The 27086-nt window shown below is 34.5% G+C and overlaps 1 protein-coding gene across 1 annotated transcript in view; it reads right to left on the minus strand.

Moving 5' to 3' along the window:
- Nucleotides 1–12194: 12194 nt before the first annotated feature.
- The window catches only part of LOC148945891 (orexin receptor type 2-like), a 144814-nt gene continuing 129922 nt past the window's right edge, over nucleotides 12195–27086 (minus strand). The window contains exons 3-5 of the mRNA XM_089097543.1: nucleotides 17797–17906; nucleotides 16871–16877; nucleotides 12195–12418 (exon numbers count right to left, since the gene is read on the minus strand). Of these exons, the coding sequence (XP_088953669.1) occupies nucleotides 12195–12418; nucleotides 16871–16877; nucleotides 17797–17906 (341 nt within the window). The remainder of the gene's footprint in view (nucleotides 12419–16870; nucleotides 16878–17796; nucleotides 17907–27086) is intronic.

The raw sequence follows: 27086 nt of genomic DNA on the forward strand, positions 1-27086 counted from the left end.
CTTCGTTCAGTTGCACATTATTGCTTCGCATGAGCGCTCATGATAAGTTAACCTAACTCTAACTTAAACAGTGAATTTCCACCATTCAGACTGGTGGACTGAGACCCCAATATTGAGCTAGTGGATTTCCACCATTCAGGCTGGTGGACTAAGACCCCAATTCTGAGCTAGTGAATTTCCACCGTTCAGGCTGGTGGACTGGGACCCCAATACTGAGCTAGTGGATTTCCACCATTCGGGCTGGTGGACTAAGACCCCAATTTTCCAACTCTTGCATTTCATGACAGAAATTCAAAATAAACTTCGAAAAATCAAGAGAATGTAACTGTGAGAAGGCAAAGCACCACACGTCACTACTGAAATATTCCAACTCTTGCATTTCACGACAGAAATTCAAAATGAAATTTGAAAAATTAAGAAACTGTAACTTCGATATGGTAAGTGTGTAAGTTTTTGTGTGTATGTAAGTTTTTGCGTTTGTGTGTGTAGGTTTTCTTGTGTGTACGGAAGGGTTCGTGTGTGTGTTTGTAAGTTTTTTTGTGTGTGTTAAATAATTTTTTAGTGTGTTTAATTTATTTGTATAGTAATTTTTTTTGAGAAATTAATATTTTGTGTGAATGTATGTTTTTGTGTGTGTGTGTAAGTTTTTGTGTGTGTGTGTGTAATATTTTGTGTGTCTAAGCTTTTGTGTGTGTAAGTTTTGACGTGTGTGTGTAAGTTTTCGTGTGTGTGTGTGTGTGTGTAAGTTTTTGTGTGCTTGTAAGTTTTCGTGTGTATGTGTTTGTGTTTGTGTGTGCGTGTGTGTGTGTGTGTTTGTATTTTTTTGTGTGTTTTTAAGTTTTTGTGTGTGTGTGTGTAAGTTTTTGTGCGTGGGTGTAAGTTTTTGTGTGTGTGTAAGTTTTTGTGTGCATGCATGTTTTTGTGTTCATGTAAGTTTTTGCGTATGGGTGTTAGTTTTTGTGTGTGTGTGTAAGTTTGTGTGTGTCTAAGCTTTTGTTTGTGTATTTAATTTTTTGTGTGTGTTTGTAAGTTTGTGTGTGTTTGTGTGTGTGTGTAAGTTTTTTTCGTGTTTGTTTGTATGTTGTGTGTGTGTGTGTGTGTGTGTGTGTATGTTTTTGTGTGTGTTAGTTTTGTCGTGTGTGTGTGAGTTTTCGTGTGTGTGTGTGTTTTTTTTGTGTGTGTGTGTTTGTTTGTGTGTTTGTTTTTTTGCGTGTTTGTGTGTGTTTTTTTTGTTTTGATGTGTTTGTTTTTTTGTTTGTGTGTGTGTGTGTGTGTATGTGTGTGTGTGTGTGTTTTTTTTTGTGTGTGTTTGCATTTTTTTGCGTGTGTGTGTATGTTTTAGTGTGTGTGTGTGTTTGATTTTTTTGTGTTTGTGTGTGTGTGTTTGTGTAATTTTTTGTGTGATTGTAAGTTTTTGTGTGAATGTAATTTTTAGTTTGTATGTGTTATTTTGTTTGCGTGTGTGTTTGTGTGTTTGTAAGTTTTTTTGTGTGTGTAAGTTTTTTCGTGTGTTTTTATTTTTTCGTGTGTGTGTGTGTGTGTTTTTGTGTTTTTTGTGTTTGTTTTTGCTAGTTTTGTGTGTGTGTGTGTGTGTAATTTTTTGTTTTCATGTAATATTTTATTTGAATTTAAGTTTTCGTGTGAATGTGTAAGTTTTTGTGTGTGTGTGTGTGTGTAAGTTTTTGTGTGTGTGTAAGTTTTGGCGTGTGTGTGTAAGTTTTCGTGTGTGTGTGTGTGTGTAAGTTTTCATGTGTGTGTGTTTAAGTTTTTGTGTGTGTGTGTGTGTAAGTTTTCGTGTGTGTGTGTAAGTTTTCGTGTGTGTGTCTAATTTTTTTTGTGTGCGTGTAATATTTTTTGAGTGTGTTTAAGTTTTTGTTTTAATGTAATTTTTTATGAGCCTGTAAGTTTTTGTGTGCATGTGTAAGTTTTTTGTGTGTATGTGTGTGTGTGTGTGTGTTCATAATTTTTAGTGTGTGTGTGTTAGTTTTTTTGTGTGTGTGTAAGTTTTTGTTCGAGTGTGTACGTTTTAGTGTGTGTGTTAGTTTTTGTGTAAATGTTAGTTTTTGTGTGCATGTTATTTTTTGCGTGTGTGTGTATTTTTTTTCGTGTGGGTGTAAGTTTTTGTGTGTGTGTGTGTGTGTGTGTAAGTTTTGGTGTGTCTAAGCTTTTGTGTTTGTAAGTTTTGTCGTGTGTTTGTGTTATTTTTAGTGTGTGTTTGTGTGTGTGTAAGTTTTTGTGTGAATTTTAGTTTTAGTATGATTGTGTAAGTTTTTTTGTGTGTGTGTGTGTGTGTGTGTGTATGTTTTTGTGTGTGAGTTAGTTTTTGTGCGTGTGTGTGTAAGTTTTTGTGAGTGTGTGTAAGTTTTGTGTGTGTGTGTGTAAGTTTTTGTGTGCATGTAAGTTTTTGTGTTCATGTAAGTTTTTGTGTGTGGGTGTAAGTTTTTGTGTGTGTGTGTAAGTTTTTGTGTGTCTTAGCTTTTGTGTGTGGGTGTAAGTTTTTTTGTGTGTTTGTAAGTTTGTGTGTGTTTGTGTGTGTGTGTATGTTTTTTTTGTGTGTGTGTGTATGTTTGTGTATGTGTGTGTGTGTGTGTGTCAGTTTTTGTGTGTTTTAGTTTTGGCGTGTTTGTGTAAGTTGTCGTGTGTGTGTGTGTAAGTTTTGTGTGTGTGTGTGTGTTTTTATGTTTTTTTGCGTGTGTGTGTGACTTTTTTTTGTGTTCTTGTGTTAGTTTTTGTGTGTGTGTGTGTGTGTGTGTGTGTGTAAGTTTTTGTGTGTGTGTAATTTTTTGAGTGTGTGTTTGATTTTTAGTGTTTGTGTGTGTGTGTTTGTGTGTGTGTGTGTGTTGTGTGTGTGTGTGTGTGTGTGTGTGTGTGTGTAAGTTTTTGTGTGCATGTAAGTTTTGTGTGCATGTAAGTTTTCGTGTGCATGTGTAAGTTTTTTGTGTGTGTGTGTGTGTGTAAGTTTTTGTGTGTGTGTGAGTTTTGGAGTGTGTGTGTGATTTTTGGTGTGTGTGTGTGTGTGAGTTTTGTGTTTGTGTGTGTGTGTGTGTGTGTGTGTGTGTGTGTGTGTGTGTGTGTAAGTTTTTGTGTGTGTGTAAGTTTTTGTGTGCATGTAAGTTTTCGTGTGCATGTGTAAGTTTTTGTGAGTGTATGTGTGTGTAAGTTTTTGTGTGTGTGTAAGTTTTGGCGTGTGTGTGTAAGTTTTCGTGTGTGTGTGTAAGTTTTCATGTGTGTGTGTAAGTTTTTGTGTGTGTGTGTGTAATTTTTAGTGTGTGTGTTTAAGTTTTCGTGTGTGTGTGTGTAAGTTTTTGTGTGTGCGTTTAGATTTTGTGCGTGTGTGTAAGTTTTGTGTGCATGTAAGTTTTTATGTGCATGTAAGTTTTCGTGTGCATGTGTAAGTTTTTGTGTGTGTGTTTGTGTGTGTGTGTGTGTGAGTAAGTTTTCGTGTGTGTGTGTAAGTTTTTGTGTGTGTGTAAGTTTGTGTGTGTTAGTGTAAGTTTTAGTGTGTGTGTAAGTTTTTGTGTGCATGTAAGTTTTGCGTGCATGTAAGTTTGTGCGTGTGTGTGTGTGTGTTGTGTGTGTGTGTGTGTGTGTGTGTGTGTGTGTGTGTGTGTGTGTGTGTAAGTTTTTGTGTGCATGTAAGTTTTTGTGTGCATGTAAGTTTTCGTGTGCATGTGTAAGTTTTGTGTGTGTGTGTGTATGTTTTTGTGTGTGTGTTAGTTTTGGCTCGTGTGTGTAAGTTTTCGTGTGTGTGTGTGTGTGAGTTTTTTTTTTGTGTTTGTTTTTGTGTTTGTGTGCGTGTGTGTGTGTGTGTTTTTTTTTTTTTTTTTTTTTGTTAGTGTGTTTATTTGTGTGTGTGTTTTTGTGTGTGTGTGTGTGTGTGTGTGTTTGTGTGTGTGTGTGTGTCTGTGTGTGTGTGTGTGTGTGTGTGTGTGTGTGTGTGTGTGTGTGTGTGTGTGTGTGTGTGTGTGTGTGTGTGTGTGTGTGTGTGTGTGTGTGTGTGTGTGTGTGTGTGTGTGTGTGTGTGTGTGTGTGTGTGTGTGTGTGTGTGTGTGTGTGTGTGTGTGTGTGTGTGTGTGTGTGTGTGTTTGTGTGTGTGTGTGTTTGTGTGTGTGTGTGTGTGTGTGTGTGTGTGTGTGTGTGTGTGTGTGTGTGTGTGTTTGTGTGTGTGTGTGTGTGTGTGTGTGTGTGTGTGTGTGTGTGTGTAATTATTTTTGTGCTTTTATTTGTTCTTTTGATTGTTTTGTTTAGTTTTCTTTTGTTAGTTTTTGTGTGTGTGTGTGTGTGTATGTTTTTTTGTGTGTGTAAGTTTTGGCGTGTGTGTTTTAGTTTTCGTGTGTGTGTGTAAGTTTTCATGTGTGTGTGTATGTTTGTGTGTGTGTGTGTGTGTTAGTTTTTGTGTGTGTGTGTTAGTTTTCGTGTGTGTGTGTGTAAGTTTTTGTGTGTGCGTGTAAGATTGTGAGTGTTTGTTTCAGTTTTTGTGTGCATGTAAGTTTGTATGTGTATGTAAGTTTTCTTTTGCATGTGTAAGTTTTTTATGTGTTTGTGTGTGTGTTTGTGTGCGTTATTTTTCGTGTATGTATTTTATTTTTTTTGTGTGTGTATGATTTTTTGAGTGTGTGTAATTTTTAGTTTTTGTGTTAGTTTTTGTTTACATGTAAGTTTTTGTGTGCTTGTAAGTTTTTGCGTGCGGCTGTAAGTTTTGTGTGTGTGCGTGTGGGTGTATTTTTGTATGTGTCTAAGCTCTTGTGTGTATATGTTTTGTGGTGTGTGTGTGTGTGTGTAAGTTTTCGCTTTTGTGTGTGCGTGTAAGTTATTGTGTGCATTTAAGTTTTTGTATGCATGTGTAAGTTTTTTTTTTTTTGTGTGTGTTTGTTTAAGTTTTGTGTATGTGTAAGTTTTTGTGTGTGTGTAAGTTTTGTGTGTGTGTGTGTGTGTTTTTGTGTGTGTGTGTGTGTAAGTTTTTGCGTGCATGTAAGTTTTTGTGTGCATGTAAGTTTTTGCGTGTGGGTGTAAGTTTTTGTGTGTGCGTGTAAGTTTTTGTGTGTTTAAGTTTTTGTGTGTGGGTGTAAGTTTTTTGTGTGTGTGTGTTATTTTGTGTTTGTTTGTGTGTGTGTGTTAGTTTTTTTGTGTGTGAGTTTTTGTGTGTGTGTGTGTGTGTGTAAGTTTGTGTATGTGTGTGTGTGTGTGTGTGTGTAAGTTTTTGTGTGTGTAAGTGTGTCGCGTGTGTGTGTAAGTTTTCGTGTGTGTGCGTGTAAGTTTGTGTGTGTGTGTGTGTTTGTAAGTTTTTGTGCGTGTGTGTGTGAGTTTTGTGTGTGTGTTCATGTGTAAGTTTTTGTGTGTGTGTGTGTGTTTAATTTTTTGTGGGTGTGTGTGTTTAAGTGTTTGCGTGTGTGTGTTTGTATGTTTTTGTATGCTTGTGTTAGTTTTTGTGTGTGTAAGTTTTTGCTTGTTTGTGTAAGTTTTCGTGTGTGTATGTGTAAGTTTTGTGTGTGTGTATGTAAGTTTTTTTGCGTGTGTGTGAGTTTTTTTTTTGTTCATGTGTAAGTTTTTGTGTGTGTGTGTGTAAGTTTTTTTGTGTGTTTTTGTTTTGGAGTTTGTGTGTGTGTTTTCGTTTGTGTTTTGGGTTAAGTTTTGTTTGTGTGTGTGTGTGTGTGTGTAAGTTTTTGTGTGCATGTAAGTTTTTGTGTGCAGTGTAAGTTTTCGTGTGCAGTGTGTAAGTTTTTGTGTGTGTGTGTGTGTGTGTGTAAGTTTGTGTGTGTGTGTGTGTGTAAGTTTTTTTGTGTGTGTAAGTTTTTGTGTGTGTGTGTGTAATTGTGTGTGTGTGTGTATGTTTTGTGTGTGTGTGTAAGTTTTTGTGTGTGTGTAAGTTTTGGCGTGTGCGTGTGAGTTTTCGTGTGTGTGTGTGTGTAAGTTTTGTGTGTGTGTGTGTGTGTAAGTTTTTGTGTGCATGTAAGTTTTTGTGTGGATGTAAGTTTTCGTGTGCATGTGTTAGTTTTTGTATGTTCGTGTGTGTGTGTAAATTTGTGTGTGTGTGTGTGTAAGTTTTGGAGTGTGTGTGTAAGTTTTGGAGTGTGTGTGTTAGTTTTCTTGTGTGTTTGTGTGTCATTTTTTGTGTGTGTGTGTAAGTTTTTGTGCGTGTGTGTGTAAGTTTTCGTGTGTGTGTAAGTTTTTGTGTGCATGTAAGTTTTTGCGTGCATGTAAGTTTTTGCGTGTGGGTCTAAGTTTTTGTGTGTGTGTGTGTAAGTTTATGTGTGTCTAAGGTTTTGTGTTTGGATGTTAGTTTTTTGTGTGTATGTGTTATTTTTTGTGGTTGTGTGTGTGTGTGTGTAAGTTTTTGTGTGTGTGTGTGTGTGTATAAGTTTGTGTGTGTGTGTGTGTGTGTGTTAGTTTTTGTGTGTGTTTTTTTTTTCGTGTGTTTGTTATTTTTCGTGTGTGTGTGTGTAAGTTTTGTGTGTGTGTGTGTAAGTTTGTGTGCGTGTGTGAGTTTTCTTTGTGTTCATGTGTTATTTTTTGTGTGTGTGTTTGTGTGTCATTTTTTGTTTTTGTGTAAGTTTTTGAGTGTGTGTGTGTGTTTTAGTGTGTGTGTGTGTGTAAGTTTGTGTGTGTGTGTGTGTGTGTAAGTTTTTGTGTGCATGTAAGTTTTTGTGTGCATGTAAGTTTTCGTGTGCATGTGTAAGTTTTTGTGTGTGTTTGTGTGTGTAAGTTTTGTGTGTGTGTAAGTTTTGGCGTGTGTGTGTAAGTTTCGTGTGTGTGTGCGTGTGTGTGTGTAAGTTTGTGCGTGTGTGTGTGGTTTTGTGTTCATGTAAGTTTTGTGTGTGTGTGTAAGTGTGTGTGTGTAAGTTTTCGTGTGTGTGTAAGTTTTCGTGTGTGTGTGTGTAAGTTGTGTGTGTGTGTGTGTGTGTGTGTAAGTTTTTGTGTGCATGTAAGTTTTGTGTGCATGTAGTTCGTGTGCATGTGTAAGTTTTGTGTGTGTGTGTGTGTGTGTAAGTTTTTGTGTGTGTTAGTTTTGTGGTGTGTGTGTAAGTTTTCGTGTGTGTGTGTGTATGTTTTGTGTGTGTGTGTGTGTGTGTCTGTGTAAGTTTTTGTGTGTGTGTAAGTTTTTTCGTGTGTGTGTAAGTTTTCGTGTGTGTGTGTGTAAGTTTTGTGTGTGTGTGTGTGTGTAAGTTTTTTTGTGCATGTAAGTTTTTGTCTGCATGTAAGTTTTCGTTTGAATTTGTAAGTTTTTGTGTGTGTGTGTGTTTGTCAGTTTTTTTGTGTGTGTGTGTAATTTTTTGAGTATTTTATATATTGTTTTCTTGTTTTTTTATTTTGTCATGTTTGTTTTTTTTTATTTTTTTTTTTTTTTTAGTAATTTTTTTTGCGTGATTGTTATGTTTTTTTTGTTTTTTATTGTGAGTTTTCATTTCTTTGTTTTTTTGAATTTAATTTTTTTAATGTTTGTCTCTGTTTTTGTGTGTGTGTGTTTAATTTTTTGTTTGTCTACACTTTTGTTTGGGGGTGTCTGTTTTTTGTGTGTGTGTTTTAGTGTTTGTGGGTGAGTGGGTGGGTAAGTTTTTGTGTGTGTAAGTTTTTTTTGTGTTTGTGTATATATTTATGTTTGTGGGTGAGTGTGTGTGTGTAAGTTTTTGTGTATGTTATTTTTTGCATGTGTTTTATAGTTTTCGTGTGTGTGTGTGTAATTTTTTGTTGTGTGTGTTTTTGTGTGTTAGTTTTTGTGAATGTGTGTGTGAGTTTTTTTTGTGTTGATGTGTAATTTTTTGTGTGTGTGTATGTGTTTGTTAGTTTTTGTGTGTGTGTAAGTTTTTGGGTGTGTGTGTGTAAGTTTTTGTGTGTGTGTGTGTGTGTGTAAGTTTTTTGTGTGTTTTTTTGTTTAAGTTTTTGTGTGCATGTAAGTTTTTGTGTGAATGTAAGTTTTCGAGTGCTTGTGTCAGTTTTTGTGTGTGTGTGTGTGTGTAAGTTTTTGTGTGTGTGTGTGTAAGTTTTTGCGTGTGTGTGTAATTTTTAGTGTGTGTGTGTGTAAGTTTTAGTGTGTGTGTGTAAGTTTTTGTGTGTGTGTGTGTAAGTTTTTGTGCGTGTGTAAGTTTTTGTGTGCATGTATGGGGACCGGGGAGGACCTTTGGGACCCAGGGAGGGCGTTTGGGGATCCGGGGGCCCTTGAGGATTGGGTGGTCTTTTGGGAGCCCAGTGGACCTTTGGGGACCGGGGGAGGCCCTTTGGGGGTCCGGGGGACCCTTGGGGGCCGGTTGGCCCTTTGGGAGCCCGGGGGACCTTTGAGGACCAGGGGAGGGCCTTTGGGGGTCTGAGGAGGGCGTTTGGGGGATCATATTTCGAAATTTTTACTTTTTAGTTTACTTTTTGCGGCGCATCCCTGCGGCGCATCCCTGCGGCGCATCCCTGCGGCGCATCCCTTCGGCGCCTCCCTGCGGCGCATCCCCTGCGGCGCATCCCCATGCGGCGCTTTCCTGGCCTGCGGCGCTTCTCGGTCCCGGGGGACCTTTGCGGACGGGGGGTGGGCATGTGGGGTCCGGGGGCCCGTGGGGGGTCCGTGGGCCCTTTGAGGATCCGGGGCGGGTCGTCGAGGGTCTGAGAAGAGCGTGCGGGGTCGGGGGGGACTTTGGAGAGCTTGGGGGCCCGGGAGGACCCGGGGCGGGCCTTTGAGGGTCGGAGGAGGGCGTGTGAGGGGCTGGGGCTCTTTGGGAGCTTGGGGGACCTTTGAGGACCGAGCGCTTCCTTCGGGGTGGGGGTGGTGGGGATCGGAACCCTTTGGGTTTGGGGTAGAGGACCTCACGACACTGTTCAAATGAAACTTGTGTATTATAACGACCACAGAGTTTCACCCTCAAATTCTCTTCTAAAACCTTTCCTAAAATCTTCTTTTAAAATGTCTCTAACTGTTTCGTCGAAATAATTCCATAACCTGTCTAAAAAAGTTTCGCCCAAATAATCCCTAAACGTAATTTCAGCGTGTTCCTTTTGTTTTTGGCATCTCTACGCTAATGCATTTCAAATTATTTGGAAACCTGATTCCCGCGCTAAAACAATTCATCGCTAAGATGTTTCTTGGAGAATTGTTTCCATGGCATATGTTTATTAATATCCTTTAGAGTTCGACCAATAGAGTTGTTTCCGAGGCAATTACATTAATGACTTGGATCTATTCCTGGAGAATCGTTTCTAGGCGAAAATTTTTAAAGTCTGACAGATTATGTCATTGGATGATTGATCTGTAAAGAAAGGGAAATTAATTTTTTGTTTCTAAGTGGAATTATTGATTCACGATAGGTGAATTGTGGTCGACAGCACAGGTGTTCCAAGTTCCTGGACGGCATAGCATTCGCTGAGAGCGTGCACTTACAACAACAACAACATAGACCTTGGAAATTTAGGTCATTGACCCCATTAACCACGTGTTCTCCCTAATGACTCTCTGCCCATATATGGTGTGCTGTCACGAGTCAATAAGGCCTTTCTACTGATAACAATAAACATATAAAAAGAGTTGGCTTTTTATGGTGACTCCAGATATATAAAATTAATTAAGTTTAATGTTACCTATCAAAAGCTACGAGCTTTTGAAAATATGCTAGATTTTCGAACAAGGGGAGAAACACCCCCAAAAAGTCACAAGATCTTAATGAAAATCGTACCGTCAGATTCAGTTTATCAGAGAATTCTGCGATATTGGTTTCAAGCTCGAATCTGAAAAAATTGGGAATTTGAAATTTTTGCCAGAAAAAGATGACGAATGTGTGTTTATTTGTTTTTTTTCTATTTTTTCTTTGTTCTTCCCAGGGGTGATCGTATCGAACTAATGGTCTTGGAATATCGAGAAAAGGCTCAGTTAGATGGAAATTAAAAGTTGTAGTGCCTTTTAAAAAGTGACCAAAACATTGAAAGGCAACTAGCCCCCCCCCCCTCTCACGACCTTTTACCTAAAGTCGTCCTATCAAAATTTTGAGATAGAAATTTTATTGAGCATAGTTGGAAGGTCCAACAAATAGGGGGAGAGGAGGAGGGGGCGGGGGAGACCCGCCCAGGTTCATCACTTTTTTAGAAAATAATTTTTTTCTACTATGCTTGTCAACCTACAGTAAACTTTTTCCCACCAAAATGTACCTACACATTCAGGACATCAAGCAAAATGTTGATATTTTTTTAGCCTATCAGTTATAGCCATAATTCAAAGAACAATGACCTTGGTCAGATATGGTGAACCTCTATGACCCCGGTACAGCTTCGCCATCCCCCGGTTCTGGTTCGCCAAGCATTGAAAATCACTTTTAAAAAAATCAGAAGAGCCATTCTCATTTAAGAATATGTTTAATACTCATCAGCTATTGGTATAAGAAAATTTAATACAGGTAACTCATATTACATTTGTCTGATCATTTTATATTGTATGCGGAAAGATCGACACCAAATGTCAGCTTTTCTGATTACCTTTTAGTCCCTCCGCATGAGACGGGTTGATCAAGTTTAATTTCCACTGATTGTCTCTCTACAAAAGCCTGTTCATCTGTATAAACAAACTTGTCTGGTTTAACCTTTTTGATAAATTTAAAATCAAGATCATCACCAGATATTTCTATCACTGAAGCAATAGATTATGTTTTCCCGCTTCTTTTCCCATCGATTCCTTTGAGATTGAAATCACAGACTGTAATCTTTCCAGGTATTTCAGTGGCAGACTTGACATTGCCAACAGTCAGACTCTCGTCACTGCAACAATCAGAATCAACTACAAAATCTTCAGAGCTGCTTTTATACTCAACTGCTTCACAAAACAGCTTCCGTTTTGGAAATTTATATTGCTTCGCAACTGTCTTGCTTAGTTTCTTCATTTCTAGCACGTTTTGTTTCTTATTTTTCTTTTCCACCTCTTGCTGAATTCTGTCTTTTACTGGAGTATCTGTTAGGATTTCTGCTTTCTTTATATTTGATGTTCTTCTTTTCTTATTCCTGAGAGGTACTTTTGGCACGGGGAAAAGATCTGCAATTTCTGACCAGATATCATTAACATACACAGATAGTATAACAGGCAAATGGTTTGGGTTTGAGTCTCTTAGGGATGGTAAATTTGCACACAATGCTTCTCAATATCACACAGAGTTACCTTCTGAGCTGAAAGGGACTAGTGGTGGTATTTCTGCTCTATCGGAAAAGGATGAACTTAGGTATTCGTGGTCTTGAAAAATTTCTGGGTTGAATGGATGAATTCCTGTGCAGCGGAACCCTCTGATTATGCTTTCTTGAGTAACAGCCTTGAAGTAAGATGAGCCAAGAAATTCTGCAACATTAGCAATGGCTATGGTTTTGCATTTTTTTCTGCTCATAAAAGCTGCGGCTTCTCGATTGTAGAATGCCTTAATCGGAAACATAATGGAGCGATCCAGAGGCTGCAGTTTATGAGTCGTATGTGGGGGCACGGTTAAAAGATTAACACCGTTCTCCTTAGCCAGCTCAAGCAGATCGCTAGAATATCTGGTAATATGATTGTCCAAAATAAGAAGAACTGGTTTTGATTTTGTTGGTTTTACATGACTAATAAAGTGGTTCAGCCAAATGACAAAGAGCTCGGTCGTCATCCATCCAGAAGCTTTTTCATTTTTGAATCCAATTGTCCCTGGTGGAGCTCCCTTTAGTAGGATATCAGGGCACGTTTTTCTGGGAAAAATCATCATTGGAGGAACTGTATATCCAATAGCACTAACACAGATACAAAGCGTAATAGTCGGCCCTCTTTCACCAGACCTGACCTTTCTGAGTTAGCTTTGGTCTTTCCCAGCAATCACATTGTCTTGTTTTTGATCAGTCGATAATTCTGTCTCATTGGCGTCCCAAACATATTCTGGGCTAAAGCAGTGACGATTGGATAGAATCTAAAGATTCTTAAAGAACTGCTGAACTGTAAAGCGGTTGAATGCAGTAGCCCTTCCCAGACTGGTAGCTTCTGCCTGTCGGATTGTAAGCTCGGGGTGTCGCTGCATAAACCCCCGATACCAATCCTCTCCCACAGCTTGATTTTTCTCACCACAAGTCCATGAATCTGGAATTTTAAGCTGCTTTGACGTGGCGTATTTGTAACAAAGTTGACGTAGCTCGAGTGGTGATAGTCCATAATGCATATTGCATATTATTTGCAGGTATTTGACAAGATCCCATTCTTGTCCGTCGGTAAAAATTCTACGAGTGGCTTATCGTCTTGAAAAAAAAAGAAGCAAACTTCTAACCTCCAGGCCGTTCTTGATGATTCTTTTCACATAATCTCGCAAGATTCCACGAGGAATCTGGTATTTTCTTGAAGCTGTTGCCTTTGGAACTTGCTTCTCAATGACTTCTAGCACAGCTTCACGAAGCAGTTCTGGTTCAGTCGTACCTTTTTTCCTTTCTGTAGCAGGCTTTGGCGCTCGCATGATGTCTGAAAACAAAAGAAAATATACTATTAATAAAATACAGAATAGTGCACCAATATGCTTGATGTAACATTGAAGATTTTTGCAGAAGAAGTTTACCCTACATGTCCAGTCTTAAATTTTTCAAAGTTTTTAGCCTTGTCTTTTGTCATGATGTATAACCTACTTATTTTGGCAAGGAAACAACATTGACTACTTCAAACTTTAGAATATGTTAGTTGGATTGCCCAGTTTGTTTTTAACAGAAATATAATGTGTTCTGAGCTTGAAAGATCAAATAAAATTTTAAGAGGTCTTTTTTACGTAGTAACCTAAAGGTAATACGTTTCGTCTCAATATTCTTTGTCAAATGTCACATCAACATAACAAACTCTTAAATTTCGAATCAATGTCGCAACTTCTGGGCATGCAAATCGACTCGATCCAATTGTTTTTATCGTATTATTATTGCCAGTAACAAATCTTCATTTAGATGGGCTAGTAAAATACAGAATATTACTAGTAAAATACACAATATTTCTGAAAAATACAGAACTAGTAAAATACAGAATAGTACAACGACACATAACAAAATACTACAATGAAAACGAAATGAAAGCTCACCAGCCCAGGTTCGCCAGCCATGGTTCGCCATACCCTAGCCTGGCGAACCTGAGCAGGAAATTTGTGGTGAACGTGGGCAGAGGGTCATCTACATGAAGTTTTGGTCTAATCTGTAACTCTTGATAGATGGTGCCAAATGATTTTGAGGAGAGTGGTAGCATAAACTGAGAGATATATTAGGTAACAGACAATTACCAAATTTTTTAATATAGCTCTTGAATAGCTTTTTTTCTAAGACATAAAATATAGCATTCTGCAGGAAAAAAATATACCAATTTTAAAAAAAATTTACTTCACAACTGAAGGCAAATTCTCTGCACTAATAAAGTATCACTAGTAGATGGCTCTTCCATTGGCAAAGTTTCCTGGGTTTTGAACACTATGTGTTCGAGTAATTTTGAAATGACGAACCTGGGCCGTGGTGAAGGTGAGCTGGTCTCCCCTATGCTATTTGGAATGACATGACCCCCACAGCCTCCGGGAAAGGGGCTGCAAGCTATGGAATTCGCCCATTGTTTACAAATAGTATGCTGTTTGTTACTGGGAAGGATACAACAATTTTTAAAGGGGTATATTCTGTGGGAAGATTTTCAAAGGGGGATTTTCTTCAGGGAGAATTTATTGATTGGGGTGATAAGTTTCCGGTGTTGAACTTTACAGGTGAAAATTTACACGAGGGGGTAGTATTTCCTAGTATTCAAATACAAAATCCGTTTTATTTACCTAACTTTCTCTTTGGTGAATTAATTTTACATGTTGAGATGTTCTGGGGGAAATTGTTAGTGGGGTTGGAATTCTCTGGAGGATTCGGTTGTGAAGAAAAGAGGTGTTATTCCACGGCAAAAATTCTCCATGGGCGAACTACAACCACGGAAAATTCTCCATGGGAAATTTTCCACGGTATAAAATTCCCATTTGGGGGGGGGGGGAGAGGGAGCGTATTTACGGGGAAAGTGCTTCCTATAGGGGAGATTTCTTTCAGCCTTGAAAAAACGATCAGAAATAAATAATTCTTGGTCATTTTTTCAAATAGAAGGATGCTAAGGAGAATTTTTCAGGTTGAATCGTCCGCAAGGGGGGGGATTTGCAGCGAGAATGGAATTGTCTGGAATTAATTCCTCTGGGACAGCGAATATTTCATAAGGGAGGAACTTTATATAGAGGATTTTTTTGTGGGGTAGGGGGAATTTTCCATAGAGAGGGAGGTGGATTTCCCAGTATCAATTCAAAAACGATCAGAAAGTAAAACACAAAAACAAGTTTATTTTAACTGAAAGTAAGGAGCCACTTTAAAACTTAAAAAGAAGAGAAATTATTCCTTATACAGAAAGGGCTTCCTCCTCCTCAATACCCCAATCTTTACGCTGAAGTTTGATCTTGTGTCCTAGTTCCTTAAGAAGGACTCTTGCAACACAAGGCCCTTTTAATTAGAATCAGAAACTTTTTTTAAAGTATTAGAAAACTTTAGAGTAAAGATCGGAGTTTGGGAAAGGGCAGCCCCTTTCATATACAGAATAATTTCTGTTCGTTTTGAATTTTAACGTTGCTTCATTCTTTTAGTTGAAGTGACTTATTTCTATTTTATTTAATACCTTAATGAATAACTCTATCCCGTCCATTATAAACTACTTTTTTAGTTTTTGGGGCCAAACTATTCGGAATTAATTGGTCTATGGTACCATAACTTATATAGCTTTGATATGGAATCCAAACAAACGAAGGAAAACTAAAAACAGGAACCTACTTTTCTGGAAATCTTATAAAAAAAACATTTAAACTCTCCCGTTTTGTTGGAGATGTTCAGATTTGATTGGATTTGCATTATTAGAAAGCGGGAATTTTTTTTTTTCGATTGTACGGAGCAGAATTTTCTTTTTAAAGTCCAAGAAAGGGCAGTCCCTATAAATATTCTAGCATACCTACTTGAAAAACATTAAAAAACAGCTGAAACGGAAATATCATCTGAATAGTTTGACAAAATGTGGCAGTTCCTTGTTGTGCCATCTATCTTGATTGAGAGCCTTGCCGACACAGGATGCCTTTTATTCATGCTGTATTTATACGGAATAAACAGCGTTTTACTTAACAATTAGCAATAAATTATACGTTTCCTTTATTTTAAACTAGCCTCTCACTGGCTTTTCGAACTTTTGACACATTTAAGATTCTCTTTCTATTTTTACCAAAATTGCTTTCGGAAGTTCCCTACGGTGCTGGGAATATTTACTAATCGACCCTTTATCTTTGAGACTGTCAGCTAAAATTGAAACTCGCGTAAGGATTTTTGTAGTATTAATTCCTCCGTGGCCTTTGCTTTTTTCTTTTGGACAAACCTCGGAATGATCCATATAAACGGGGCGAAGACTCACTTCCTGTTAACCTTCTGATTATTTTGTATTCTCGTATATAGCTCTAGCTAATTTAACCGAGTGATTTGACGTGCTTCACAAAGAAGGAAACTTTCCTTGGCGATTTCCATTGGCTCTATATGCTTTGATCAAAATTCTACAGAATTTTGATCAAAGTACTGAGAAAATTTAACAGATTCTACAGAATCTGTTAGTCAAATTAGTATCGTTTTGCAAAGTTGTTTTCTCCTTACCTAAACTACGCTAAACTCTCAATAACAGCTTGACTCACTATTATTATGTTTTTAATTAGTTTTCCTCGAGTCTAACCTAACATAATCTGTTACATAAATTTTTGCACTTTTGTCCCATAAATTTGAAAATTTGTTAGCCATTTTTTTACTTATTTCAAATGTTCAGTTACTTCAAAATTTTCCCTCCAGTATATGCATTTCCGACCACAGTGCACTTATACAACATTAAAAATTTCCCATCTTGCACACTCCATCTTATATAAATAAACAAAACAAACGTGTGATTGGTTACAGTACGAACTCGTGGCAACGAGCTGTAAATAAAGAGCAACATGGCTCAATAGTAACTGAGCTCGAAAAGACGAATTTTTTTATATCAAAAGATACATAAAAAGAATCAGCTTAGTATGCTGATTCTAAATACATAAATTTCGCCAAGTTTAGTGTCACCAGTCGAAAGCAACGAGCCTGAGAAGTCTTAGTCCATTCCAAGTTTTAGAATGGACTAAAAAGTCGCAAATAATAAGTATAATATTTTTTACAGAACTGGTTTTCAAATAGGAGGGAAAAGTACAAAATGCTTAAATCTAGAGAATCCATGAATTTAAGTGAGAACGGGAAGGACAAACCGGATAAAAGTTGTTCTTTTTAGCTCGTTTTCCTCAACTCCGGCTTTTTTCATTTATGCATTTACAAGTTAAACCAGTTTGATGTCTATGCTACGTTAAGTTCAATAAGACGTAGGTCCTTTTGTGCTTATATTCATAGATTCTCGAAAAAAATTCTTTTCACTTCTCAGTTCACTTTAAAAAGGTTTTTTTTACCTTTCATATTTATTATTATGATGGATTTTGACTCAAATTTGGATTTTATATATCTATTATATTAAACAAGCAATAAATCTGCTCTTATTGAGCGAGCGATAATTGAATATGCATATATAATTTTTTTTTTCTCGAAAGCGGCCCTATTGTTTTTTCTGGACCTGAAAAAAACATCTAGAAAGGTCAAGAGTTTGGTACAGTGTATTTAGAGCCTTAATTTTGAAATAAAACATTTTTCATGTGAATGATATCACATTCGTATGCATTTAAAGAGAAGCTTTATCTTGTTTTTCAGGGGTGATCTAATCGGTTTGCTATTTACAACGCATGCTAAATTATACTAGATGACGAATGAATCCAAACAGCTAAAGCAAAAGCTATGGGAACATGTCTGAGGTAAAGATGAACGAGAATGAAGCAAAACAAACTCTGTGGCTAGAAAATATACGACAACGAATATCACAGCAAATCATAACTGAAATCCCAAACGAAAGTAACACACAACGAAATCTACGGTTAGAAGACAAGCGACAGCGAGAATAGAAAGGAATCGCAAGCAAAAATGATGCACAACGAAGTCGGCGGTTAGAAGAAAAATAAAATAAAAACAGAATAAAGGAATACGCTATTTTAGCACCACTTATAAAAGAAATAAGCAAAATTATTGGTGATGTCACCTGATTAACGGTTAATAAGTAAATGTATTTTTTTATATATATTTTAACAAATCAGCCAGAGATGAGAGTAAGCAATTATTACTGAAATTAGAACTTTTGTAAATAAGATAATCTATTCCATAATACAGAATTTTTTTTTTCTACGACCACTAGAAAAAAGAACAGACATACTTGGTATACTGTTTCATGAATACCGTTTCAAGCAAAAGCTATGGGAAAATGTTTGAGGTAAAGATGAACGAGAATAAAGCACAACAAACTCTGTGGCTAGAAAATATGCGACAACCAAAATCACAGCAAATCATAACTGAAATCCCAAACGAAAGTAACACACAACTAAATCTACGGTTAGAAGACAAGCGACAGCGAGAATAGAAAGGAATCGCAAGCAAAAATGATGCATAACGAAGTCGGCGGTTAGAAGAAAAATAAAATAAAAACGGAATAAAGGAATACGCTATTTTAGCACCACTTAAAAAATAAATAAGCAAAATTAATAGTGATATCACCTGATTAACGGTTAATAAGTAAATGTATTTTTTATATATATTTTAACAGATCAGCTAGAGATGAGAGTAAGTAACTATTACTGAAATTCGAACTTTTGTAAATAAGATAATCTATTCCATAACACAGAATTTTTTTTCTAAGACCACTCGAAAAAAGAACAGACATACTTGGTATACTGTTTCATGAATAGCATCCCAATGGGGCTCACATTGTGTCCAATAAATTGTGTCGTTTCTTGTTTTCGTTACGGTATCTAAATACAGCAATTCTGGGATATCTGCAAAATAAACGGATAATATAATGTCGGTTAAATTATATAGTGAGGATCTTTTACTTTCAAATTAAGAATAAGTGACAATGGAGTTTTCCAACACCCAAAACCGTTTGCCTTAAGGTCTGTGCGTCATTTTATTTTGATTAATTAAAAAAAAACTTTCCGAAAAATAAGTTTTTCAAAGAAAAGTAAAGTCCATTTTAAATTTAAGCTCAGAAAATACAAACACCTTTTAAAATTCAAACTCAAAACGACGAGAAATTACTATTAAAGAATAAATGAAACCCAAACCGAACAGAAATTAAATAAACAATCATAGCAAAAACATACAACAAGTAATCATATAAATGAATAAATAGATCTTAAAGAGAGCAATACTTAGATTGAATGTGAAAATCAAGCTTAAGACGAAAAAAATATTTTCCTATTGAAGTAAAAATGAAACTTAAAACGAACAGAAATTAAATAAACAATCTTTTTACAATATACTGAAAACAAATTTTACGATAAATATTTTCTTTTGTACTTAATGTTGAAAATATACCTTAAAATTATAGTAACATTTTTAACTGATGAGCTTTCAGCAATTAATGTCATTATACATCAAATATTCAGTTTAATTTATTAGCTCTTTTTAAAGTTGTTAAAGACGAATATAGTTTCACTACAAACAAGTGTTTGTATACTTGTTGTAAAACCTTATTTGTGATGTTTGGGGGTTGTAGTCTTAGATGTCTTTATTCTCCCTTTATAGGGGAGATAAACTCTGGCCCTAAGGTAATTGAACTTTGGTAGCGTGCCTTAGGCTATGACCGAACTAATGAGGCGTACCGACTGAGTATGTTCGAGAGGCTAAAAATAGATCGTAGAGAGTTCGTCTAAAATACAATACTTTTATTCATTTGTCATATAATAAAATTAGATATAATCTGTCTACTTGGACTGGCTGTCCCAAGTAGCCCACAACTCTCAATAACACAACAATAAAACATAAATTAGACACTTACGATTATAAAGCAAGGTCCCAAAGTATTGCTAAAACAACGGACTAGAGGTCAGTCCGGCATATAGTTAGTTAGAGATTTTTCCTTCCGATAAAATGTATCTTTTATACATTTTTATCAACCACACCTTCCCACGTAAATGCTAGGAAGTGGTAATTTCTTAATTTCCCGTTAAACAGAGCTTAGCAGGATATGTTTCTTATCTTAATAAAAAAGTGGTATTTTGAAACTTCATATTTGCGTCCTATATATATTTTTACTAAATTAATAATTAACTAATATTAGAAAGCTTTACCACAATACTCCCCATTTAAAGAGTAATTTTCTCAATTCTGAATATTTTACTTTTAAAACAAATTAATATCATTTACAGTTATTATGCTGCCATCTTTGGGTCATTATGTGCATCTACCCTCAATGGGTTTCCTTAGGGTTATGTTTCTGGTCCAATATAGGCCATGTTCTTTTTTTTTTTTTTCGAAGGATTTCAATTTGAAATTAATCCTTGTTTCTCTTTTTCTCTGTCTCTAGGACTAACAATTACTCTTTTACCCTCTTCATATGCATCTTCTGTTTTACTTGACCCCAAGCGGTTTATACATAATATTAGTGGTTTTGCTTAAATTAGATTTATATTAGAATAGTTTTATGAATTTTTTTTTAGTTTAAATTTAATTCCCATTAATAATTTAATTTATCTGTGTGATGTGGTTGATATACCGTATATTTTTTTTTTTTTTGTTTTAGAAATTCCGTGGGTAAATCACATATAAAATTATTGATTTTAAAAATTTTCACATATATTTTTTTTCAGCACAAATCATTTTCCAATATTTCCGTACATAGTCCATTTGGCTATGTAGCACATATTCTAGGCCTAAATTAAGTTCTGTTTTTATCTCAATTTCGATGATTTTGTAGTTCTGTAGTTTCCAAATATCAGCTGATCAAGTATGGTTTGGTTTCTGATGGTATTAGGATATAATTGAACTGGCTTTGAAATTTGCTACTTTCCAAAAATGCGTCAAAGAAATGATTGAGAAATGGGTCCAAAAGGATGTTATGAAAAATTTGATTTCCAAAAAAAAATTAGCTAAGGCCGTATCTAAAATAAATATTCACATTAGTATACATATAAAGCATATATTTTACATACATAGTAGAATGAAACACTCAGCATTCGAAAGTTAATTACTTTAATTACTTTCTCCACTTTTTTTAATCACTCCAAAAATAATATCCCGGTTAAATTGAAACATTGTATTCCTTGCTGGATTATTCTTTCAAACTTAAATACTAAACTGATTATTTTACTTATATCTGATTACTTATAAATTATTAATACTTTCAATCGAGGTCTAACATTTACATATAACATTACATCACTAATTAAAATTTAAAGTAAATTAAAAACATAGTATATACACAAGCATTGTGTAATAAACTTACACAAGCATTGTTAAGTAACAAAACTTACATACACCATTTACCAAAAAATACATTTGGTTAAAGTTTTAAAAGTTATTTTAACACAATATATATTAATTTAAATATACACAAAGCATTTTTTTTTCAAAGTAAATTTATCAAAAAGGAACACTAAAATGTGTTGTAACCCTTTTTTAAATTAGAAAAATGCTACAACTGACAATTTAATTACAAAAACAATCATTACTCCTGTCATAGCAAAGAATGTACTTAAATAGTTATTGTAATACTTTTTTCTAATATTCTTATAATCGCATTTCAACCCGGTTTCTGTAGTTGAAGATACAAGTTTTTTTTTTTTTTTTCTTAATTAATTAATTTCTTTTCGAGATATTATGGTTTAGTTCAGACAGGGTTTGTTACATCCTTCCCTCTGGGGTTTGATATTTCCTATAATATCAATATTTAAAAACATATATAATCAATCCCATAATTATTAAAGCAGTTAGGAAATATCCCCAAGTTCAGGCTAATAAGCCTTTATAATAAGTGGTTCTTTCCACTTCCGTCTAGGTAAGTCTTTTTTCCCGGGGAGGGATTTTTTGTTCATTTCTTAGTAACACGAGTTTGCAAATATAATTACAGTTCTATGCGCTATGATGCGCAAAAAAAAATCACACTACGTCTATGCGCTACGCGCTACGTGTGCTCATTAAAGCAGTTACGCGTGCTCAAGGGTTGTCAAAAACCTGAGACAAGTTTTTTTTTTTGCATAATACTAGGTTTAACTGTAGTAATTCACATATTCAAGGTTTATTCTTTTCTAAAAGAATATATATCTTTTTTTTTCAAAAGTATATTCAACAATAGCTAAATTTGTAGCTTGAAAATCAGTTTGAAAAAGCTTGAGATGGAATTTTCTGACTTTTTACCTTCTTGTTGTGCCCTTACCTCAGTAATATCTATTTGGTGCTTGATCACCATAAAAAGCGTCTGGTAGGTCCAACAGCAGTTTTTCCTTGTGATTCTGTTCAATCTAATAGGTTTATTAAGAACACGAGACACAACAATATATTATGTATATCTACACTTTTTATTTGTAGCTAAAATCTTCCCATAGGCTCTTCCCTTTATTAAAAAGGTGGTTATTTTCCAAGGAATATATCCTTATCTCCATATTTCTTTTTTTTTACGTACGGTAATTTTTTTTTTTTTTTTTTTTTTTTTTTTTTAAGACATATAAGCGAACATAACTGTTTTCGCTTTAACTTCCCAACTTTAAGTTGTCTTGCCTTACATTTCGACTTTAACTTGTGTTCATTTGTCACCCAATTTCTTTTACTTCACTTCCGTCTGGGTATTTTTTCAACTTAGACGATATGTCTATTTTTTGCAACCTGTATTTGTCTGAAGTTATTTAAGTTTCTCCGTCCAAACGTGTTAGTATTTTAAAAGCATTGTGTTTTTTGGTTGATTTTAAAGCCTTTTTATATGAGTTTTTTGCCGCATTTTCTAGCCCTCATTTGTTTAGAAAATTTGAATTTTCAAGATATGCTTGTTGCAGATTCTATTCTAGCTTTAATTACGATCCTTTTTGTCAAAGAAAGAAAGAAAATAATCCAATTGGCAAGGTTGAATAGCTTTGAATGCGTTGTTCCGTAGTCTGCGGTTTACTGATAAGCTTGAATTTGGGAGAATTACAAGAATGAATTTACTCATTACTGCGAGTTTTTGCTGTTGTGAAAGGTTAGATCTTAAATAAAAGGTTGATACGTTTAGTTTCTGTTAAGGGTTCGACGGCTTGGGATTTGGGTGTTTGGGTTGGTACATGTAAAAGCAAATTGTTTAAACTCTCCTGTGCCAATTCGTTTTCTCAGATCCAATACATATCTAGATTTAAAATTATTATATTTAACAATGAATTGTGGTTTGCTTGTGACGATGGGGTTATTTTTGGTTTATTTTTAATGGATTTTGTCCTTGGCTTTTACCTTCTGGTAAGTTTTTAGGTTATAATTTATTTTATTTTTTTTTCGCTTTTGTTTCCTTTACCTAGCACTCTTTTTGTTTCTAAGCTTATTCTAAGTTTTGCTTAAACCTTTATAGCACTTCTTTAAAATTTCTTCTTTTTTTTCTCTTTACCATTTGTAACTAATAAAAAAATATTCTCTTAGACTATAACTAATTATAATAAGATTACAGCCAGCTTGTACATGTAGTGGCCACATAATGTAAACTCTTGCTGTTTTTCCCATTATAATTATTTTAAAATTCTTCAAAACAATTTTTTTTTCAAATTTGACTGAAAGTTTCACCTCAAAAAGTCAAAGGTCAGTAAATGCATTGCATGTTCTTAACAACGAGAGACCAGCAGTGATTGAGCTCACTCCAAATTTGCTAGCTTCCAATGACCCTATTTCAGTAAACCATCCTCCTTGTTTTTTTTTTTTTTTTTTTTTTTTTTTTTTTTTTTTTAATTATCCCCCCCTTCAAATATATATTTGAAGGAAAACTTGATGTTATCTATGTACCGATAAAAAAAAATATAGATATTTCTTTAGTGGCTTTTATACTCGTTTGATTTTTATTTAATATTTATAATTATTTTTTTTTTAAATTATACCCCAAAATAATTCTTTTCAAAACACATACTAAACGAATCGCCTTTTAATGCTGATTTTAAATATGTATAATTTAATTAGTTTCACTACACCTATTAAAAGTTACAAGTCAACTATTAACGCCACTGTGTAATTGTTCCTGTGATAAAGTTTTTGTTGGCTTCCTAGACACGATTTATTTGTAGACTAATTGTGATATCAGTGACTATTGGCTTCATTCTATTTTATTTCTACTGTCAGACCGTTTTTATCTGATATACACTCTATCTGATATTTGACTAAACTCTACTGATTTATAATTTTACTAGACTTGAGGATGGTTCGTCATTGAGTAACCGTAAAAGCGGACCAGAATTATCAATATTAGCTATCCCAAAAGGATGCATTACCTTTTCTGTTTGTCCTACTGTGGGCTTATATTCTTTGTAAACAAGCATAACAGTTTTCATACACTGGTAGCTTCACATTTACGTGGCTCAAAAGCAACAATGGTTTAAAATTCAAATTTGAACTTTCTTCCGACTCATTTCGTGCAGCTATTTCAGAATATGAACTTTTTATAACACCATTATTCAAATGAATGTCCTCTGTGTAGGGAAAGGAGGCCATTTTAAGACATATCTCCATGCTTTCTTTTAATATGATTATTGATGTTTTTCATCTAGTTTTTTGCCTTATGCAGACTTCCCATCCCAACTGGGTAACAATTCTTTTTTTTTCGCTTCTTAAAGTAACTTCTACTAAGGATCCGAATGTGTTTTTGTACTTATAAAAGGTTACTTTTCTCCTTTTATCCCTCTATTTCCTCAATTACTTTAGTTATATATTTATGTATCTTTATCTTCCATTTGCTTGTGATGTTCCACAACTAACCTAGTATTCGGGTTAGTTTTAACAAAGGTAATTCTATTGGCTATTACGTTGTAAGATGCCATATATTCGAAGCTTCTCTACTCCTAAAACACTCGGAAATGGCAGCTTCCAACCTATAATTATTCGGATCACAATTTATGTGTTTCCTTTGCTAAAATGTAGCATTCTTACCCTAGAACAATAAGTCTGTAGCCTGTACTTGTAGTAAGACTGAATCAGGACCCTATTTGCTACTATTATGCCTAAAATTCTTCTGTTTCTACCAACGTTTCATCAGTCCAGCTAGATTTTTTTTTCTTTACGTATTATGTTTTATTTTATTCTTTTAATTCACGGTACAATTACTTTATTATTTAGGTATATACGGCACTACTTAACTGCAGTTATTACTAACACTAATAAAACTACTAACAATACACACACTTCTACTTGTTAAATACTGAATACTATTTTTTTTTCATTTTACAATTTTTGATTGTGCCTTTTCTCCATTTTTTCTATTGTACCCAACTCTTTGGGGGGGATAAAAATCTATTTCTAATAGCCAAAGTTCGAGCAAAGCTGCTCGAAGTTTTGATAATTTGAGCGCCGCTAAAAAAGAAGTCAACTTGCCTACGCCTTCTGATAAAGCCATTTTATTTCAATCTACTATTTTTATCTAGCCTTCTCGACCCAGTTTTTCCAGCGACCACCAGTTGTTGTGAAGCGTTATTTGTGGTATTTGGGGGTTGTAGTCTTAGATGCCTTTATTCTCCCTTTATAGGGGAGATAAACTCTGGCCCTAAGGTAATTGAACTTTGGTAGCGTGCCTTAGGCTATGACCGAACTAATGAGGCGTACCGACTGAGTATGTTCGAGAGGCTAAAAATAGATTGTAGAGAGTTCGTCTAAAATACAATACTTTTATTCATTTGTCATATAATAAAATTAGATATAATCTGTCTACTGGGACTGGCTGTCCCAAGTCGCCCAAAAGTCTCAATAACACAACAATAAAACATAAATTAGACACTTACGATTATAAAGCAAGGTCCCAAAGTATTGCTAAAACAACGGACTGGAGGTCAGTCCGGCATATGGTTAGTTAGAGATTTTTCCTTCCGATAAAATGTATCTTTTATACATTTTTATCAACCACACCTTCCCACGTAAATGCTAGGAAGTGGTTATTTCTTAATTTCCCGTTAAACAGAGCTTAGCAGGATATGTATAAAAACCAAAAGCCTACTGCGGTCATTGGCACTTAACTGAAAACAGATTATATTACAAATATTTTCTTTTCCAGTTCTTACAGCATTGAAAATAAAAATACAAATACAGTGAAATAAATTCTTGAACTGATGGATCTTTCAACAATTAATATCATTATACATCAAATATTCAATTTGATGTTGCTTATAATTTCTAAGACTGTTCAAGACGCATATAGTTTTCAGTAAATCGCCAATGACGCAGTAGGTTTTAGACTTTTACAGTGAGAGAAGGAGGTCATACCCAAACTCTTGTTTTTTGTGATTTTTGTTCGTTTCAAGCTTGATTTGCATATTCAATTTAAGTTTCACTCGTTTTAAGATTTATTTATTAATTTATATTAATATCTTTTGTTTGTTTGTTTGAATTGATTGTTTATTCAATTTCTGTTTGTTTTAAGTTTTATTTGTACTTCAATAGGAAAATATTTTTTTCGTCTTTAATCTAAGCATTGCTCGATTTAAGATCTCTAAACTGATTCTCAAGCTACAAATTTAGCTATTGTTGAATATAATCGGAAAAAAGATTCTTTTAGAAAAGGATAAACCTTGAATATGTGAATTATTAAAGTTAAACCTAGTATTATGTAAAAAAAACTGGTCACGGGTTTTTGACAACCCTTGAGCACATGTAGCGCGTAGCGCATAGACGTAGTGTGAGTTTTTGAGTGCATAATAGCGCATAGAACTGTAATTACATTTGCAAACTCGTGTTACTAAGAAAGGAACAATAAAGGGTTTTTAAATATTGGTATTATAAGAAACATCAAGCCTTCGGAGGGAAGAATGTAGAAACCCCTGTCTGCATGGAACCATAATCTCTCACAAAGAAACTAATTATTGAAAAAAAAATGTTATCTGCAACAGTGGAAAATTCGGTTGGCACTATGAGTTCAAAAATATGAAAGTAAAAGAGAAATTTATGATAAATAATTGAACAATTTTTTTTGCTATGTAAGCAATAATACTTTTTATTGTAAATAAAATAGTAATTTGAGTGTTTTGCTAATGGAAAAAAGAGTTATACCACATTTACTGTTGCTTTGTGAGAAATCTACTTTGAAAAAAAAAGAAAAAAAATGCTTTGTGTATAGTTAAATTACTATATAGTCTTTTAAAATAACCTTTAAAACTTTAACCAAATATATTTTTTGATAAATGTTGTATCTAAGTTTTGTTACTTAACAATACTTGTGTTAGTTATTACACAATGCTTGTATATATACTATGTTTTTTGTTTTTAGAAATAACTTTAAGATTTAACTAGTGATTTAATGTTATATATAAATGTTTGACTTCATGTCAACGTATAAATATTTTTATTATGAAATAATCTGTTAAGTATTAAGTTTGAAAAGGATAATGCAGCAAGAAACATAATGTTTCTATTTAAGCGGCATATTATGTTTAGAGTAAGAAGAGAGAAAAGTAATTAAAAGTAATGAAACTTTACAAAATTGAGTGTTTCTTTTTAATATATATGTAACACTCTATGCCTTATGTGCATTCTAATGTGAATATTTATTTAAGATACAGCCTTAGTTTCTTTTGGAAATCAAATTTTTTGTGACATCCCTTCGGATCAATTTTTCAATAATTTTTTTGACACATTTTTTGAAAGTAACAAATTTCAAATCCAGTTCAATTGTATCCTGATACCAACAGCTCACACCATCAGACACCAAACCATAACTGGTCAACTAATATTTTGGAAACTTTATGCAGTATTACAAACTTTACTACAAGTTCATCATAAAGTGAGATAAAATCAGAACTTAATTTAGGCCTAGAAAATGTGTTACATAGCCTCAAAGGCTTTATATTATTGAAATATGTGAAAATGCTTTGTGCTGGAAAAATATGTGAAAATTTAAAAACCAAAATTGTTATGTATAATTTATCCAAGGCATTTCTTACCCCAAAAAATAAACGGTATATCAACCACATTACCCAGATAAATTAAATTATAAATGGGAATTAAATTTAAACTTAAATAATTAATAAACA

The sequence above is a fragment of the Artemia sp. Qi Xiang Cuo genome, chromosome 12 (assembly GCF_049724085.1).
Source record: "Artemia sp. Qi Xiang Cuo chromosome 12, ASM4972408v1, whole genome shotgun sequence".
Lineage (NCBI taxonomy): Eukaryota > Metazoa > Arthropoda > Branchiopoda > Anostraca > Artemiidae > Artemia > Artemia sp. Qi Xiang Cuo.